The sequence below is a fragment of the Salmo salar genome, chromosome ssa13 (genome assembly GCF_905237065.1).
Source record: "Salmo salar chromosome ssa13, Ssal_v3.1, whole genome shotgun sequence".
Taxonomy (NCBI): domain Eukaryota; kingdom Metazoa; phylum Chordata; class Actinopteri; order Salmoniformes; family Salmonidae; genus Salmo; species Salmo salar.
In genome coordinates, this window is record NC_059454.1 from 87,882,547 (window position 1) to 87,902,918 (window position 20,372).

Consider the following 20,372-nt stretch of genomic DNA (forward strand, 5'->3'; position numbering starts at 1 on the left):
GTGTGTCTGGTGGGGTATGTACATGTATGTCTGTTTTGAAGTATATGCCAGTAGATTATACAAGTGGTTAAACATTTGACACAAATGTTTCTTAAAAATACTAAAAGAGAAGTAATCAATTTCTCCTCAACCATGAAAGACATCATGCATGTTGTTGATGTTAGTTCTGTGTTTGCAGTTAAGGGCAATGTGTGCTGCTTGGTTTTGAGCAAGCTGCTGCTTTGCTAGGTCATTCTTTGCTGCACCTGACAATAATTCTATCCTCCTGATTCCTGCTTACAAACAAAAACTCAAACAGGAAGTACCAGTGACGCACTCAATACGGAAGTTGTCCAATTGTCACGTCCTGACCATAGAAAGATGTTATTTTCTATGGTAGAGTAGGTCAGGGCAGCTATACGCTCGAGACCTCCGGTGCGCCTCCACGGCCCAGTATATCCTGTTCCTGCCCCACGTACCCGGCCTCCAGTGAGTCTATCCAGCCTGGTACGTCCTGTGCCTGCTCCTCGCACTTGCCCTGAGGTGCATGTCACCAGAATGGCGCCACCTATGACACCCCCACGCATCAGGCCTCCAGTGCACCTGCCCAGTCCAGGGTGTCCTGTTCCTGCTCCCCGCACTCGCCCTGAGGTGAGTGTTACTAGTCTGGCACCACCTGTGCCACCCCCACGCATCAGGCCTCCAGTGCGCATTCCCAGTCCAGAGCTTCCGGCCTCCAGTGCGCATTCCCAGTCCAGAGCTTCCGGCGACAGTTCCCAGTCCAGAGCTTCCTGAGGCGGCCCGCAGCCCGGAACCTCCTGAGGCGGCCCGCAGCCCGGAACCTCCTGAGGCGGCCCGCAGCCCGGAACCTCCTGAGGCGGCCCGCAGCCCGGAACCTCCTGAGGCGGCCCGCAGCCCGGAACCTCCTGCGGCGGCCCGCAGCCCGGAACCTCCGGCGATGATCTGCAGTCCGGTTCCTCCAGCGATGATCTACAGTCCGGTTCCTCCGATGACGATCCACGGTCCGGTGGTACTGAAGCAGAGGGATCAGCGGGCGGAGCGGGGTTTACGCCCTGAACCGGAGCCGCCTCCTCTGTGGGAAGATCCGTTGGATGATAGGGTTCTGGGAACTGCACCAGAGTCGCCATAGACAAGTTACCCACCCTGCCCACCCTTTTTTTTTTTTTTTTTTTTTTTTTTTGGGGGGGTTTGTTGTTTTGTCTAGGTGCGGTCGGAGTCCGCACCTTTGGGGGGGGGTACTGTCACGTCCTGACCATAGAAAGATGTTATTTTCTATGGTAGAGTAGGTCAGGGCGTGAAGGGGGGTTATTTCTAGTTTTAGGTTCTAGTTTTCTATTTTTATGTTGGGGTTTTGTTTGGGATGATCTCCAATTAGAGGCAGCTGGTCCTCGTTGTCTCTAATTGGAGATCATACTTAAGTAGGGATTTCTCCACCTGGGTTTTGTGGGTGATTCATTTTGAGTTGTGTATGTGTTCATCTCTGCGTCACAGTTTTTTATTTTTTTTCATTCAGTGTATTTATGTATTGCATAGTTTCACAGTAGAAATAAAATGTGGAACAACACACACACTGCACTTTGGTCCTATTCTCCTTTTGACAACCGTGATACCAATGAAACAGATGATTAACTAAAGGACTGCTTCACTAGCACAGACTGGAATATGTTCCGGTATTCATCTGATAACATCGAGGAGTTTACCACATCCGTCACCGGCTTCACTAACAAGTGCATCGACTACGTCGTCCCCACTGTAACCGTATCTACATATCCCAACCAAAAGCCATGGATTACAGGCAACATACAAACTGAACTAAAGGCAAGAGCTGCTTCTTTCAAGGAGTGAAAGACTGACCCGGACCCTTAGAAGAAATTCCGCTACAACCTCTGACGAGCCATCAAACAGGCAAGGCATCAATATAGGACTAAGATCGAATCCTACTACGCCGGCTCTGACGCCTGTCAGATGTGGCAGGGCTTGCAAACTATCACGGATTACAAAGGGAAACCCAGTGAGCTTCCCAGTGACCCGAGTCTACCAGTCAAGCAACATACCCAGTGACCCGAGCCTACCAGACAAGCTACATACCTAGCTTTGAGGCAAGCAACAATGAACAATGAATGAGAGCACCAGCAGTTCTGGATGATCTCACTCTCCGTAGCAGATATACCTGGTTAAATAAAGGTGAAATAAATAAAAGAAATAAAAAAATGTAAAATAGGTTATCATTCACAAGGCCACACAGTCAGACCGATTACCAGGATGCGTACTGGCGGGTGCTTTCACTGACATTTTCTACCTCTCCCTGACCAAGTCTGTAATACCTGCATGTTTCAGACTGGGACAAAGGGAGATTGAAAATGTCCGTGAAGACACTTGCCAGTTGGTCTGCGTATGCTTTGAGAACGCGCCCTGGTATTCCATCTGGCACGGCGGCCTTGCGAGTGTTAACCTGTTTAAAAGTTTTACTCACATCAAATAAAATCAAATGAAATTCTATTGGTCACATACACATATTTAGCAGATGTTATTGCGGGTGTAGCCAAATGCTTGTCATAGGTCAAGGAGAGCTATATCACAAAGTCATGAAGGGCGAATGACTTTGTTTGATCTCTTTTTTAGTCTGCTGTAGTTCAGAATACACAGCAGTTGCTGTGACTACAGGATAATGCATACAATATGAATGAATGGTGCGTCTTATCTATTTCTGTTAATAATTAATGCAAGCAGAGGCAACAAACTAAAGCACATCCAACAGTTCAACTTGGGTGCAGTTTTCTCTGAGTGATAAGTTACAGTTGTGTTCAATTGTCAGTCTAGAGGTTGGCTGAGGGTCAAGAAAAGCTTTGTGTTTCTTATGGCTTAACTATTGTGTGAGAGGTGTTGTTTTTTTATCCGTTTTGCTGGTATGTAAAAGTCTCATTTTCAAGATTGCACCCCACTGGATGTGTAAAGGGTTTATCCTAGTTCTACTGACATGGAGTAAACATGTTTTTGGTTCCTCACCTGGTGTCAGTCTCAGTGCTGGTAACTCCATCTGAATGAAAGAAGGTGTTACAGATTATGTTTCTCATCAGTACCAGGATGATTAGATCCCCTGGGTCTCTATCTTTTTCCATCTGAGAAATTTAAAAGAAAATACATTTCTAAAAGATTGGAGTGAGAAATCGTGCCAAGATCTAGAACTGTGAGTCAACATCTCCATTTGAAAGGCTTCAGATTCAGACAGCCCTGCTCACAAAAAGGTGTGCAAACATCCTCATTGACTCGTCACTGTAAATCCTAAAACTACCATCCAGCCTCAGGGAGAGTTAGTATGATCCATAGTACTTTGCGGCAAAGAGTGTGTAGTAACACCTACTGTGGCATCAGACAGCATTTGGATTGGCGATTTTCTGCTTTTATCAAGGTCACCATCAGTAGCCTGATTTCAGATGTGACCATGTAAACAGGATTATTAGGGAAATTGCTCTTCTTGCAAAGCATGTAAACATTTTAAACTAACTACTATATTAACCTGACTATCCACAATAATTGCATTATTGTGTGCATATTACTGTGCTTATTGTGAGGTTTGACATCAATGTCAGACTTACATATGTAGCCTAGTAGTCTACTATTTATAAACAGTGAACCACCATTCATCTTGTGATACGTTTAGACAGAGTAATTAGCACATTTTTCATAATAACAACCTTACTCACTTACTATACTGTAGCCTATATTCAGTCTACTGAATAGTTGCATCTCTATTTGTCCCCACAGCACGACCATAAGTGATGAAACTGTCAAGGACAATTATTGTTAAAAAAAAATCCCAGGACAAATAATGCAGTTTAACATCAGAGAGCTTTAGGAAGTCCTTTATTTCCAATTCACAGAAGTCCTACTCTGATAAAGGACAAGAGAAACCGTCATTATCACTGCTGTACCATAGCAATCCCTGTACACTGCCTGTTGTTTTGGCAGCTGTGTCTGTTTTTGTAGAAAATAACAGTACCTATATAACACAATTTTATAAATGTCCAAAGTGGTTTACCACTACAAGGCCTGTATGTTTTCATGTTTTACTTATTTTTCTGTCATGTGGTTAAATATGCAGATTTTAAGAACGGGCTACAGGTAGCCTAGTGGTTACAGTGTTGGGCCAGTAACCAAAAGATTTCTGGATCGAATCCCCGAGCTGACAAGGTAAAAATCTGTTGTTCTGCCCCTGAACAAGGCAGTTAACCCACTGTTCCCCGGTAGGCCGTCATTGTAAATAAGAATTTGTTCTTAACTGACTTGCCTAGTTAAATAAAGGTACAAATATATATATTTTTAAGAACTTACAAATTTGTAATGTATTGTATGAATTGAAATTTGTAACATATCATACAAATTGCAAAAAAACAAAAACAATTGTGCACAATTTTCAGGGGCCCGTTTTGGCTCATGAGCAATACTTTCAAAACTACTGTCTGAAATGATACTACTTTAAAACTACTGGAGCATCACTTTAAGGAGTGTGGATCAAGCAGTGTGTCTGTGTGTGTGTGCACACTAGGGGTAATCTACATCCTGAAAGTCATCCTATCCTTCAGCTGGAGTCTGTCCTTTAGAAAACTTGTGTCTTTTAATATTTTATCCCAGAAGTCAGATGAATATTTCAATTTTCTTTACTCTTTTTGGCTGTGATTGCAGCGCTTGTCTTCGATAATGATCACTCATGCTGACATGCTGCAGGCTTCACAGTGAGGACTGTCATTATTAATCTGTCACATAACTATTTAAAGGCATTCCATATACTAATGGAGATAAATGTAGAAGAGATGAAAGACAATCATGTTGTTGCTCATAATTCACCCTGAGAGACATCCTCTGGTGTCTTTTGACACTAAAGTTGTCATTCCGGCAAAATAAAGCCACTTTCAAAAGCACTGATAATTTTCCTCTATAATTCTTGAGAGCAAGTACACTGAACACTGGTTTTGGCTTCTTATAGAAATACTGTATGAGAGTAATTTGGAATTTTCATCATCAGCCCTCCCCTTCTTGAATTTAGCACCCATACCCCGGGGCTTCCTGATTGCATTTCACCTGCTGCAGGTGGGAATAATTACTCTCTACGGCTCAGCCATTATTACATTTGGTAATCATCACGAGAAATTTTGAGCAAAATCTTTACTTTGGATAATTGGAGGAAGGAGGAATAAAAGTATTCAAAGGCTTATCATGGGGGTGGGGGGGGGGGTTCTTAAAAGGCCTCATGACAATGTCTACAGTGGTAATTAATTAATCTGGGTTTTTATTGTTCCACTTTGCTCACTAGCCACAGCACTTAACCTTCTATCTAACATGATATCCATTCATAATGCTCCTTAGATCCTGGTAAGTTACAGTCCCTAGCCCTAGACTAAAGAACAGATTTAGCAATTACAGCAGAGCCAGATATCATGTATCCAATTTAGATTTTTGTACTAAGAAAATCTATTTTCTATGCAATGTTATATTTAGGAATCATGTTCTCTGGTATTTGTTGTCTTCTGGTATGCTCTAATATCTCCATGTTGTCTGTGTGTTTCTCTCCATTGTCTTCTCTAGAGAATGTCAATGCTGTGGGCCAGAGGAGAGTGGAGTCAGACAGTGGAGCCTTCACACACTCCCCCACACAGGACACAGCGAGTGAGAGCAACCATTTCACCACAGCATCCACCATGAACGTCCCCAACCACTGGCCCATCTTCAGAGGCTTCGCCCTCCATGAACACCTGCTCACTAAAAACTTCCAGGGGGACCAGCAGTTCTTCACAGACCATGGAGATGTGGCAGGACATCCTACAATGCCTGACTCTGTTTCCGCTCTTGAGGTGGGAGACGCTTCGACTCGCCTCGTGCAACATGAGGACACCCCTGCCTTCTCTGACATAGCCACTACTGCCACGGTGGCTGCCACAACACCACTCACCACCTCTGCTCCTACAACCCCGGGGCTACTGGTGAGCATGGCTCAGAAGGACAAGCCAGCCGAGGACGAGGCCAGGGAGGCAGAGAAGGTGACAGTGACCCCAGACTCCCTGACCACCACAGTAGTGGCAAACACTGCCCCTACAGTCAGTGGCCGCAGACCCAATGTCCTCCCCTCCCCGAATGGAAGCCTCCATAGTCAGAGGGCAGTTGTCATGGAGACCACCGTGGCACCCCCTGTGCTGACCACCTCAGTGAGGGTGGAGAAAGGGGAGTCAGAGGAATCAGGGGTAAAGAACAGGACAGGCCCTGGCATCCAGCTCACCAAACTGACCGCAGCATCCACAGGAGAGGTGGATGAGGGAACCACCACCACAACCATCATCACAACCACCACCATTACCACCATGCAGACACCAGGTACCTTCTATTTCTATTGGTCTCATATGAATATAGAGTGAAACTAGAAGTATGCAAATCCAGTTACATCTAATTGGCAAATGCAGCTTTTCTGTGATGACGATGGCTTAGGAGAAGCAGCTTTAATACAGGAATCGCCAAATCACAACCTATCAACCTAACTGCCTCTCACTAACAGTGTTTACTCCGACTTTAGTCAGAGTTTTGTACAGCGAGGCAGGAACAGCATCTGAGAGGGCCAGTCAGTGTTGCTCATCCTTCCATTGATGACTTCTCCCATTCATCCGGCACCCAGGATCACGAAGCTGATCATGCATCAAACCAATATGCCAAGGTTGGCTCCACCTGATCTGTGCTGCCTGGCTGTCCTGTCCAGTGGGTCTAGATGGCTGAGGGGCCGTGTGATAGCCAGGCCCTGGCTGTGAGGCAGAAAACCTGGGGAGTTAATGAGGGGGTTAGAGGGCCACTGAAACACAGATGGGCTGTCAGAAAGGGATCAGTCGTCTGGGAAGAGGGATCACTTGTATTTCTCTCTCTTCTGTGCCAGGTCCCTGCACTGTGAATTTCACTGACCCAGAGGGTCACATTGAGATTCCACAGCTGCATTCCTCAGCTTCGTTGCCTGACCCTGAAGTGGACTGCACCTACGTGGTGACCGTCTACCTGGGATACGGGATTGAAGTACAGGTCAGTGAAGACAGGATACTGTCTATGTTGTCCCTTTTATGGGGTTCACACTTCAAGGTTTTAATGAAAGCTTGCTCAGTGTAAATGTTAATGGAAATGATAGGACGGCTGTTATGTGCAGGTTTGCCAGTAGGCCTTGAGTTAGTGTTGCTGGACACATTGTTTCAGCCCCACAGTCCTCTCTCTCACTCTTTCTTCCCTACCTTAATTTAACCTAATTATCTATGGAGTAATCATGGCTGTCACTAGAGCCAGCGGCTCTGATGAAGTGCGTTGCACCTTTATGCTATTTTCAGATGCCCAAATGTATCTATTGGAATCTCAAACTAACAGAACACTTCAGCTTGCTCATGAAGCAAATACCAACATTTATGAATTTCTGCCATTACAAAGCCTGGAGCGTCAGATGACTTCAAAGGAAAATAGAATAAAAAAATAAACTGCGCTTCATGTTTAGTAAGTGTCTTTCTTGTGACCGAGCAGCTTAAAAAAAAAAACCCATCATAGTCGATCCTGAAAATGTTCTCTTGGAATGGTAAGGGAACACAAAAATTCAGCAGGGCTCTTGTTTGCTTGATGTGGTTCTATCCATTCATGTGGAACTTGTTATCCCTGTGCTGTCATGTCAACAGTCCCACCACAATCAATACAGAGACGGAACCAGGGACATCACTGCATAGCGAAATGTTTAGTCAGATGTAATTTCATAATTCATCTATTTACAATGGCCGACAATTTTTTTTACAAAATGCATAGTTAAAAGATAAACCCGGAGTTCCATTTGCTAGCATGCATTCAGAGGGCCCTTACTTTGTATGCATCTCTTTCACTGGTCTTTGGCTGCATCCAATCAGTGTTTATCTACGGAAGCAGGCATCATTCATTACTTTCTGCAGGGAAGGGATGGTGCATCTATTTCCCCCACCAAAAATAATCATAAGTTACTTATATTTATGTATGTGGAGCCTACATAAGAATGGGTCGAAATGCATTTAGATTCATTTATTTTCCCAGACATTATTTAAGAAACAAATATACTTGCATCAACAAACAAGTATTGCATCAACTGTAATATCCATATGGTAATTTCTGTATTGAAGTAGCTTCATTGATTGATTGTAAAATATAATGGCTGTTTCTTTTCACAGTCCCCATTGTCCCATAAGGTGTTCTTTTATCTGGATTTTGGAATCTGGTTTTATTGCTAGCATGAGATACCTGGGGTGGCAGAGAGTTCCTTGCAGCCATGTCTCTATTTAATACTGTGCATTTCCCAGCTTCTGTTCTGGACCTGGGGACTGTGAAGAGTCCTCTGATTGCATGTCTTGTGTTGTCAACTGCTTGAACAGACAGTTCAGTACCTTCAACACATCAACACCTCACACAAAGACCAATACTGATGCAGTCAATCTCTCCTCAACTTTGAGCCAGGAGAGATTGACATGCATGTTACTGACATACATCTAAGTGCAATACGTGCTACTCTGTTCTGGAACAACTGCAATTTACCAACAGTATGTCCCTCTTTGCCGCACATGACCACCAACTGAACAGTAGTCCAAGTGCGACAAACCTAGGCCTGTAGGACCTGTCTGGTTGGCAGATGTCAAGAAAGCATAGCAACGCCTTATCATGGACAGACCTTGTCCCATTTTAGCAGTTGAAACACTTCTGGGAGATTCTGGAGCGGTGCCTGAGACAGTGTTTTCCATCACCATCAACAAAACACCAAATTATGGAATTTCTTGTTGAAGAATGATGTCACATCACTTCAATAGAGTTCCAGACACTTGTAGAATCTATGCCCAGATGCATTGAAGCTGTTCTGGCGGTGTTATGTTGGTGTTCCCTTTATTTTGGCAGTTACATGTATTTCACAATATATTCATCATACATTGCATGATGCAATACAAACTGTGCATTTTATATCATTCATATAATTTTGTCTCATGGAAATGGACCCATTTTAATTCATAGTAAACTGCTTTAGCTATAGTTGCATACTGTTGCTGTTTCCAGCAATTGTTTAGTCTCTGGGGGTGTTCCTTGTACCTGGTTCAGTAGCCATGACTGTAGTAGTGTATTTTCTATGATTTCGGGCTCGATTCAATCCGTATCGCAGATGTATCGCGGAATATTCATGTTATAGTTAGACAGTGGTGTAAAGTACTTTAAAAGTATTTTTTTCTTAAGTACTAAAGTCATTTTTTGGGGTATCTGTACTTTACTATTTATATTTTTGACAACTTTTACTTAACTACATTCCTAAGGAAAATAATGTACTTTTTACTTCATGCATTTTCCCTGACACCCAAAAGTACTTGTTACATTTCAAATGCTTAGCATGACAGGAAAACAGTCCAATTCAAGCACTTCTCATAAGAACATCCCTGGTCATCCCTACTGCCTCTGGTCTGGCAGACTCACTAAACACAAAATGCTTCATTTGTAAATGAAGTCTGAGTATTGGAGTGTGCCCCTGGCTATCCGTAATTAAAAAAAATATTTAAAAAAATTGTGCGGGCTGGTTTGTTTAATATAAAGAATGTGAAATTAGTTATACTTTTGATACTTAAGTATATTTAAAACCAAATACTATTAGACTAACTAAAGTAGAATTTTGCTGGGTGACTCACTTTTACTTGAGTCATTTTCTATTAAGGCATCTTTACTCGTACTCAAGTATGACAATTGGGTACTTTTTCCACCACTGTAGGCAGATTGACATTTAAAAGGCAATGTTCCGGCGTTCGCGGAGACTGCATTCACGGTAAACTCTGCATGTGTCGGCTCAATTTCCTTTGCATTTTAATGTAGATCTTCCTGATACTTCCACGATACGGATTGAATCCAGTCCTAAATCAGAAAAACAAGAGTTGACATTAAATACATTTAGTCTAAATTCTTCACAAAGCAATCATCCCCTTTTGATTACACATGCACAAACAAACAATCTTTCAATTAGCAAAATATTTTAGAAGATGCTTTTTCTAAAGAGAAAGTGACACTACCCCTGTAGGTGAATGAAAGTCTGTGGCATTCCTAATAAATTGTCTCCTGCAATGGACAGAGTAATGATGTTTTTCCCCTTCAGCTGAAAATTGCCCGTCACAAACCACCAATTACTTAGCAAGAAGTATGCTGGGATGCTGTCCATTAGGACTTAACATTGCTACTGTATGTTAGACTTTTGTCCTTCAGAGCATGGCTAAACCACTACTTGTCTCCTTCCCCCTTTTTCCTCCAAACATGACGATGGTCATTATGGCCAAACAGTTCTATTTTTGTTTCATCAGACCAGAGGACATTTCTCCAAAAAGTGTGATCTTTGTCCCCATGTGTAGTTGCAAACCATAGTCTGGCTTTTTTATGGCGGATTTGGAGCAGTGGCTTCCTCCTTGCTGAGCTGCCTTTCAGGTTGTCGATATTGGACTTGTTTTACTGTGGATATAGATACTTTTGTACCCGTTTCCTACAGCATCTTCACAAGGTCCTTTGCTGTTTTTCTGGGATTGATTTTTATTTTCAAAGTATGTATAACCAAAGTATGTTCATCTCTAGGAGACAGAACGCGTCTCCTTCCTGAGCGGTATGACGGCTGCGTGGTCCCATGGTGTTTATACTTGCATGCTATTGTTTGTACTGATGAACGTGGTACCTTCAGGCGTTTGTAAATTGCTCCCAAGGATGATTCAGACTTGCAGAGGTCTACAGTTTTTTTCTGAGGTCTTGGCTGATTTCTTTTGATTTTCCCATGATGTCAAGCAAAGAGGCACTGAGTTTGAAGGTAGGCTTTGAAATACATCCACAGGTACAATCTCCAATTGACTCAAATGATGTCAATTAGCCTATCAGAAGGTTCTAAAGCCATGACATCATTTGCTGGAATTTTCCAAGCTGTATAAAAGGCACAGTCAACTTAGTGTATGTAAACTTCTGACACACTGGAATTGTGATACAGTGATTATAACTGAAATAATCTGTCTGTAAACAATTGTTGGAAAAATCACTTGTCATGCACAAAGTAGATGTCCTAACCGACTTGCCAAAACTATAGTTTGTTAACAAGAAATTTGTGGAGTGGTTGAAAAATGAGTTTTAAAGACTCCAACCTAAGTGCATGTAAACTTCTGACTTCACTGTGTGTGTGTGTGTGTATATATTACACACACATTTTTTTTTTTAAGCAAAGGTACACAGACTGGAGTGGGTGTCCTCTCCCTCAGAAACACCCATCATCTCCACTTGAAAAGGTTCCTCATTCAATTATGTACATTTGGAAAATTGAGTCACCAATCCAGCCTCTACAGCTCTTTTCATCATCAGTGTTCCTTGTGAAAGAGATCAGAAAGGATCTATCATGTGGAGCCCAGGAGGTCTCCTCCTCTCACCAGGCCCAGTGTCATGCTCACAGTCAAACAGATGACATCTCTTTGACTTTTATCTTCTTACAAAATTATTTCACAGCGCCTTGTAAATGCAAAGCTATTATTAGAGAGTCTCCAGCTAGTTGCCAGGAATTAAGTGCTTTGGACATCCTCCTCCATCGTGAGGAAGGGATTGGGACATCAGATCTGATCAGTGCCTCAGGGATCTAAACTTCTGTGTAACGTATACTTAGTTGCGGGAAACCAATTAGCCTGTGTCTATGCCCAAACACGAGCTAGGATTCAGGAAGTGAGCCCTGCTTAGAGCTAAAGTGTTAGCATCTCACATACAATGGAAATAGAACAACCAAATCAACTATGACTTCAGATAACTACACGAAACAATCAGTGCTGACTTGAGGCTATAGTGTTGCCAACAGAGGGATGGAGCCTGTATTAGGACAGCTTAAGTTCACGTCCTAGCCTCAGCTTGGCAGCAGAGACTCCGGTGGAGGAGTGTTGAGCAGCTCTGTAGTGCAGCAGAGTTTGCGACAAGGATTTGGCGAAGGAGAAACCCTGAACTAAGTGAGCTCTCAGTTTTTCAGAGTTTTATTGAACCTCTCCACCCATTTGACCCGCGTGTGGTAGTAGGCTGTTCTTATATGATTGATCCTCTTTATTTTTATTTAACTAGGCAAGTCAGTTAAGAACAAATTATTATTTACAATGACGGCTTACTCCGGCCAAACCCTGACGACGCTGGGCCAATTGTGCGTTGCCCTATGGGACTCCCAATCACGGCCAGATGTGATGCCGCCTGGATTCGAACCAGGGACTGCAGTGACACCTCTTGCACTGAGATGCAGTGCCTTAGACCGCTGCGCCATTCGCGAGCCCGCTGCGCCACTTGGGGAGCTCTTGCTTTGGATGTAAGAGCTGAACTCGTCTGAGACCAGCTGAGGGCTGTTGTCCATGGTCAGAGTTGCAGGCAGTTCCCAGCGAGCAAAGAGCATATCCACAAAGTTTAAGATGGACCCTGATGTGACAGAGCCCATGGGTGTGACCTCTGACCAATTTGAATGTAGGTCACCCGCAACCAACAAGAAGTATTGGTGTTGTGGCATATTGTGAAGTTCACTGCAGATGTCCCGTTGGATATGCTCCCATGGACGGGGGGGCCAAGCCAGTGGTTGCAGTGGTGGTGACGGAGGTGGGCCTGTCTATCTACTGACAAGACATGGTGCACAGTCACGTACTAGCCTTTCGATATCATGATCGATGCCAGGCCACCATACCAGGTCCCGGCAGCAGTGCTTCAGCTTCACAATGTCAAGGTGCCAACATTCGTCCCCTGAGGCTGCTTGGTACGATGGTGCAGTTTCCACGTGCCAGATGTGGCATTCCAGCTTGACAGCTCATGTTTGAACCTGGCATATGTTTTCCGTTCCGGTGGGAGCTGTGACGGCCAGCCATTGGCTATGTATTATAGCACGGTCATGATGATGTGATGTGATGACGGCTATTCATCGAATAATTACATACCACATTCAAGTATTACGCAGTTAAATTAATCATACAACAATTAATTAAGTAGTAATCTGGGGAACCACGGAAAAAGTTTGTTTAATGAGTTACAGTTTCCCAAATGAACTGAAGAATAGATCAGATATCTCGTTATCATAGCCGTCATTCAATCAATCATTTTCTAATAGTTACCTTATCAGTCTCATTCTGAATGTCGCAAAATTCTTGGATATCGGCATGAACCCTAGCATAAATGATGAATCAGCGATATACAAAATTGGCTTAATTATTTATTTACTAACTAACTAACTAATCACACAGAAATACATAACACACACACACACACACACACACACACAGGATACTTGCACATTATCATTTGCACATCTATCACTCCAGTGTTAATTTGCTAAATTGTAATTACTTTGCTACTATGGCCTATTTATTGCCTTACCTCCTTACTCCATTTGCACACACTGTATATTGATTTTCTATTGTGTTATTGACTGTACTTTTGTTTATCCCATGTGTAACTGTGTTGTTTTTTGTTGCAGTGCTCTGCTTGATCTTGGCCAGGTCACAGTTGTAAATGAGAACTTGTTCTCAACTGGCCTACCTGGTTAAATAAAAATATATAAAAAATAGATTATTCATTGGTTACTAACATGATGCAATGAAAAGTCCTTAGTGGACTAACCCGATATGATGGCTTGTTACACAATGAAAGGGGGGGGGGGGAGAAAGAACGGAAGAAGAAGAGACAAGGGAATTCAACTATCGTACATTCAGTTGAATAACACGCTTCATAAATATGGATATGTAGCACCCCAACAACCGCTCATTCGGATTTAGAAATGCAACACATATTTACACTTGCATGTCCTTGTCGTCTCTCTGTTGATATCAACCGGTTTGTCTATGGAGAGTAATTCATCAGAAGTCTCTGGTTGTGTAAGTCTCTGGTTGTCCACCAGAGGTCACCATGTCCTTTATAGTTGTAGTAGGTTGGTCTCGGAGTGTCTGTTAGAACGGAGTTTCATATTTAATCATATAAGTTCCACAACATGTAGATGTTAACCTGACAACTGGGAACTGTACACTTTCAGAGACAGCGAGACACACTTTCAGAGACACATAATGTTGTTCTACCGTATTTAATGACATCACAAAATCGTTATGAATTTGACAAGATTGAACTTTAAATACCCACGGACCATTCCAAATGTTCGGATTACAGAAATAGTTTCATTATCCAATTTTGGATGTTACAATACTACAAAATCTCTGTTGTAACAAAGGGATTTTTAACTTCCATTTCTGCAGTGGGAGACAGAGTTCCTGCAAGCTATTTACAATCGTCATAAAACGGCCAACATTGACTCATTCTTCAGACAGCTCCTTGAGCGACACTGTGTCTTGGAGAGGTGAGTGTAGGAGCTGGATGAGATCCTCCTACGAGTCAATGTGTGAACACGTGGAGTTTGGGGGAACTGAGTGTGAAAGGAGGTAGGCCACAACATTGTCCCTGCCTGGTGTGAGCTGCAGCTAAAAGTTATACTTCTGGAGGCGTTCTAACCAGCGGCACATACGAAGGGTTTTGTGACCCGACCCAGCGGTAAACATCAAGGCTTTGAGGGCCTGTTGGTCGGTGCGCATGGTGAAAGAATGTCCGTAGATGTAAATATGCAATCGGTCACAGGCCCAGACATGACAGTGCCTCCCTCTCGCCAATGGAGTACTTCTGTTCGATGGGGCTCAATGCTCGAGAGGCGAAGGCCACCGGCTTCGCAACGCCGTCCTGGAGCTGAGGGAGGTCCCACTGCTGTGGCTGATGCAGCACAGGTGACCAGAGTTAGACTGGTGAGGTCAAAGTTGGCCAAGACAGGTCAAATCAAATTGTATTTGTCACATGTGTCAAATACAACAGGTGTAGACCTTACTGTGAAATTCTTACTTACAAGCCCTTAACCAACAATGCAGCTCAAGAAATAGTGTTAAGAAAACATTTAATAAATAAAAAATGTATAAAAAGTAACAAGAAAATTACATAACAATAACAAGGCTATATACAGGGGGTACCGGTAGTCAATGTGTGGGGGTACATGTAAGTCAAGGAAATTTGTAAAGTGACTGTGCATAGATAATAAACAGTGAGGAGCAGCAGTGTAAAAAAAGTGTGTGTGTGTGTATGGGGGGGGGGTCAATATAAGTAGTCCCGGTGGCCATTTGATTATTGTTCAGCATTCTTATGGCTTGGGGGTAAAAGCTGTGAAGGAGCCTTTGGTCCTAGACAGTACCTCGTGCCGTGCGATAGCAGAGAGAACAGTCTTCCACTGGCACCGCCTAGTATATAGGTCCTGGATGTCAGGAAGCTTGGCCCCAGTGATGTACTGAGTCGTATGCACTACCCTCTGTAGCGCCTTACGGTCAGATGCCAAGCAGTTGCCATACCAGGCGGAGATGCAACTGGTCGCTCTCGATGGTGCAGCTGTAGAACTTTTTGAGGATCTGGGGACCCATGCCAAATCCTTTCAGTCTCCTGAGGGGGAAAAGGTGTTGTCGTGTTCTCTTCACAACTGTCTTGGTGTGTTTGGACCATGATAGTTCGTTGGTGATGTGGACACCAAGGAACTTGAAACTCAACCTGCTCCACTTCAGCCCCGTCGATGTTAATGGGGGCCTGTTTGGCCCTCCTTTTCCTATAGTTCAAGATCAGCTCCTTTGTCTTGCTCACATTGAGGGAGAGGTTGTTGTCCTGACACCACACTGCTAGGTCTCTGACCTCCTCCCTATAGGCTGTCTCATCGTTGTTGGTGATCAGGCCTACCACTGTTGAAGCAAACGTTATTTATTTTACCGTTATTTTACCAGGTAAGTTGACTGAGAACACATTCTCATTTACAGCAATGACCTGGGGAATAGTTACAGGGGAGAGGAGGGGGATGAATGAGCCAATTGTAAGCTGGGGATGATTAGGTGACCATGATGGTATGAGGGACAGCTTGGGAATTTAGCCAGGACACCTGGGTTAACACCCCTACTCTTACAATAAGTGCCATGGGATCTTTAATGACCTCAGTCAGGACACCCATTTAACGACCCATCCGAAAGACGGCACCCTACACAGGGCAGTGTCCCCAATCACTGCCCTAGGGCATTGGGATATTTTTTAGACCAGAGGAAAGAGTGCCTCCTACTGGCCCTCCAACACCACTTCCAGCAGCATCTGGTCTCCCATCCAGGGACTGACCAGGACTTAATGATGCTGTTGGAGTCGTGCTTGGCAAGTCAGTTATTTAACTAGGCCAGTCAGTTAAATTCTTATTTACGATGACGGCCTACCCCGGCCAAACCCGGACGACGCTGTGCCAATTGTGCGCCACCCTATGGGACTCCCAATGATGGTCAGATGTGATCCCTGAACCAGGGACTATAGTGATGCCTCTTGCACTTAGATGCAGTACCTTAGACCGCTGCGCCACTCGGGAGCACAAAGAGTAGTTCCCTGACTGGGAATCGAACCCAGGCCACGGCGATGAGCGTGCCGAATCCTAACCACTAGACAGAGAACAGAGAGTACAGGAGGGGACTAAGCACCCCTGAGGGGCCCCAGCATTGAGGATCAGCGTGGCAGATGTGTTGTTGCCTACCCTTAACACCTGGGGCAGCCCACCAGGTGCAGAGGGAGGTGTTTAGTCCCAGGGTCCTTAGCTTAGTGAGGAGTTTTGTGGGCACTATGGTGTTGAACACTGAGCTGTAGTCAATGAACAGCATTCTCACATAGGTGTTCCTTTTGTCCAGGTAGGAAAGATCAGTGTGGAGTGCGATTGAGATTGCGTCATCTGTGGGGCGGTATGCAAATTGGAGTGGGTATAGCGTTTACAGCATGATGGTGTTGATCAGCAGTTATCTGAGGGAGTGGACAGCATGTGCACAGTCGGGTGTCGTAACCCGTCGTTCCCAGAAATTAGGCGAGTTGTGCAGCAGATGTCGGTTCCAGGACAAAATGGATGGGTTCCACATTTGACTGCAACGGTGAGAGCCCTCGGGCTGACATGCAGAACCCGATGAATTCGATCTCTGGCACTCAGTGTTGAGTGTAAGGTTGTGCTGACTGAGCACTGCGAAGACTGCTTGCAGACGTTCATCATGGACATCAATGTTGGGTTTATGTTGTCAGAGCACCTACGCCATTGAAAAGGCTGGGCCACTATTGGACAACAAAGATAACCCCAGGCTGGTGAACATGTCCAGACCTAAGATATTAGTGCCCTGCTGTGTGATGTGGAAGGGGAACTGAGTGAGGGCCTTCTTGCTAAACTGTACAGGTGAGTGTATAAGGCAGACGACATCAATCACTGAGCGCCTATATCCGTACAGGTTAAGGCTGGGCCAGAGGGGTAGGCGGGACAATAACTGCTCGTAGGTGGCCATGTTGAGGAGCGACACTTTTGCTCCTGTGTCTAGAACGAGAGGAATACACGAATCACCTGTATGGAAAACAAGTGGAAAACCCAGCTGGGTTTGAGCCAAAAGTGCGAGTGACAGGAGGGGGTGTGGCCGCAGGGCATGATCCAGACGGGTTTGACCCAACTGCGTGAACGACAAGAGGGGGTGTGTCCGTGGGGCATAATACCGCTGGGTTTGAACCAACCAGGCCAGTAAAAGGAAAGGGCATGACCCAGCCTGGTGTGAGCCCACAGTATCAATAACAGCAGGGGTTGTGTCCATGGAGTGTTAGTGTTGCTGCACTGGGGGCTGGCGCTGACCTACACCACTTTGCAAAATGGTTTGGTTTCTGGACATCTTCTACATATGAGCAGGGCAATAAGAGGTACGCACATTTTTTTAAATTAACTAGGCAAGTCAGTTAAGAACAAATTCTTATTTACAATGATGGCCTACCCCGGCTAAACCCGGGCCAATTGTGTGCCGCCCATAGGACTCAGCCGGAGATACAGTCAGGATTTGAACCAGGGACTGTAGTGATGCGCCTTGCACTGAGATGCAGTGCCTTAGACCGCTGCACCACTCCGGAGCCCATTGTGTCTATTGGAACCACAGTTGGCACACCGTTGACGTGTCTAGGGTCTCATTAACTGCACTGAGTCACTCATGTCACCATCTGAGTGGCAGCTACAGTCTGAAAACTGAGACTCCTGCACAGCTTAAACAGCACTGAAGTCATGTGTCTGTGCCTCAGAGATCTTAGTTGCACAGTGAGCTGCTGATTTCACTTGGGAAGCTTTGACTACAGCTTTTGCTAAAGTCAGATAATCATCTTCAAGGAGAAGCCTCTCCCAAACAAGTGAGCTTGCGATTCTTTCAATTATCTGGGCCCTGATAATTTCATCTCTTAAACCGTGTTCACACTGCAGGCCTTAATGCTCAAATCAGTTTTGGAATACTGACTGTCCAAACAGCAAGTTACAAGTGGCAAAACTGGATTTGTGTGTGTTCAGACAGCAGTCATTCGCTGACATGCCTACACTAGTTGACATACTAACTGCGGGTGTGTGCGCAGTGGTGTAAGCTGATTGCTGGTGGTGCTTGTGCTTCCTACATGCAGAACTTATGTAGCAAGCTAAGGTGACAGCAATGCATGCCAGGAATGTATTTCAGTTGCTTTTAATCTTAAATCATAGTGTAAGAACAATTTTAAAGCCTCAAAGGATAAGATGAATCAACTTTAAAATTAGTCATTTTTGGCTAGCCACAGCAGTCAACAGTAGGTAGCTGATTAGCTTTCTAGCATATTCAGAAATTTGTTTGTAAACAATTAAAGGTAGTTTACCACATGGTATTGTTAAACTGTCAACAGAGTAGCTAGCAAGCAACAAGATATGCCAAATAAGTCTAAAAACCACTTGAGAGCAAATACATTTGATTTGACCTTTTAGACACAAATCGCATGGCCAGGAATTAGATTTGTATATGACTTCAAACCACCTACCAATGTGGTTTGAAATGTAACTTGAAATATTCGATTCAATGTGCTTTTTGGCTGTCAGACTGCAGAAAAAATAACAGATTCTAATTGGATATTTAAAAACAAAAAAAACATAATTCGAGTCATTTCAAACTGCCAATGTGAACAAGGCTTTTGATATCCAAACTAAAGACAGGACTGCGCTAGCACTTTAAGATCAGAAACACACTGAATTACTGACTCACCCGCACAACAAGCTTGCTGCTGACAATGCAGTCTCTTCAGAAGCACACTGTTTCTTAATGAAATGTCCATCAAAAATGTCAACAGCTTTATCATGTGTGCGCTTCCCAGAGTGTTTGGAAGATGCGCAACCCCTCGGCGCTGACACAGTGGAAAAGAATGGACCTTTTCCTCTCAGAGCTGTTTGAAAAGAAAAGCATCAGCCTGTTTTGGTGGGGTGGAGTTTTGGGGTTCCATGGTGACACCATGCGGTAAATTAGTTAATTGACCAATAAGAAAGAGAGTTCCAAACCTTTCTGCCAATAACAACACATTTTTGGTTTTCCCTTCCCCACTCAATCCACTCCCAGACAGTCTTAGCAAAATTTCGCTTGAGAAAGTGCTGTTAGCTAAGAAGCTTCTTTTGTTTCTTTTTGACCATTTTAATTGAAACAATCACAGCAAGGTACTTAATTCTTACCCAGAAATGATTTTATATTGAGATAAAAACAGCTGCATTGGACCTTTAATGATAGTCAAAGGTGGGTGGTGCCAAGACTTGCTCACAGTTTTATAAGTAATTAGAGGGCAGAATGGGCTTCAGGATGTATAGTTGGAAATGTAGAATATCTGATGTTGCATTCTACTGTTTACATCTAGGTAAACCAGCTATTCCATTATTTGTTTTTGGGCTTATGTAAATCATCAGCCTAAGAAAATGGGTCATGATTAGTTTTAGGCTTACCACAGACACAAATGGTAATGTATTAATGTTTACTTGCTTATTCTTTTGCCCTTCCTGTTAAAATATCCCCACATTACCCCTTCCCTGGCATTTCTAATACTCCAAACTAACACCTAATTTACTATACTCCAACACCTAATTTACTAGGATAGAATATTCAGACTTTAAAATGTGTGAGCTTTGTCAGCCCTGCGCTGGAGGGCTAAGATAAGTTTAGATGGAGGGTGTTTGTTTGTCTGTTTTTCTCCTGCTATCTTCAGTCGATGTGCCCTTGAGCATGGCACTTAACCCTAATTGGACCAAGGTCGCCGTTGATAATGTCAGACTCTGGCTGTGTCCCCACTCTCTGACAGTATATCAGGGAGCATTGGGATATGCAAAAAAAACACATTTCCAAATCACACGTGTACTGTTACACACTTGTACACGTTTGAAATAGGACGAATATAAGCACCACCCACCGCTCCCTCACTCTGGGTTTTGATATAGTAGCTCTCTTTCTTTCCAGTGCACTCTTGTCTCTGTGTAGTCA

The 20,372-nt window shown here is 43.9% G+C and overlaps 1 protein-coding gene across 3 annotated transcripts in view; it reads left to right on the top strand.

Annotated features, from left to right (window-relative positions):
- LOC106568079 (seizure protein 6) overlaps positions 1-20,372 on the top strand; it is a 265,552-nt gene that overhangs the window by 137,123 nt on the left and 108,057 nt on the right. For all 3 annotated transcript variants that reach the window (XM_045692343.1, XM_045692342.1, XM_014138090.2), the window contains exons 2-3: positions 5,584-6,366; positions 6,914-7,053. In XM_045692343.1, the coding sequence (XP_045548299.1) occupies positions 5,584-6,366; positions 6,914-7,053 (923 nt within the window). The remainder of the gene's footprint in view (positions 1-5,583; positions 6,367-6,913; positions 7,054-20,372) is intronic.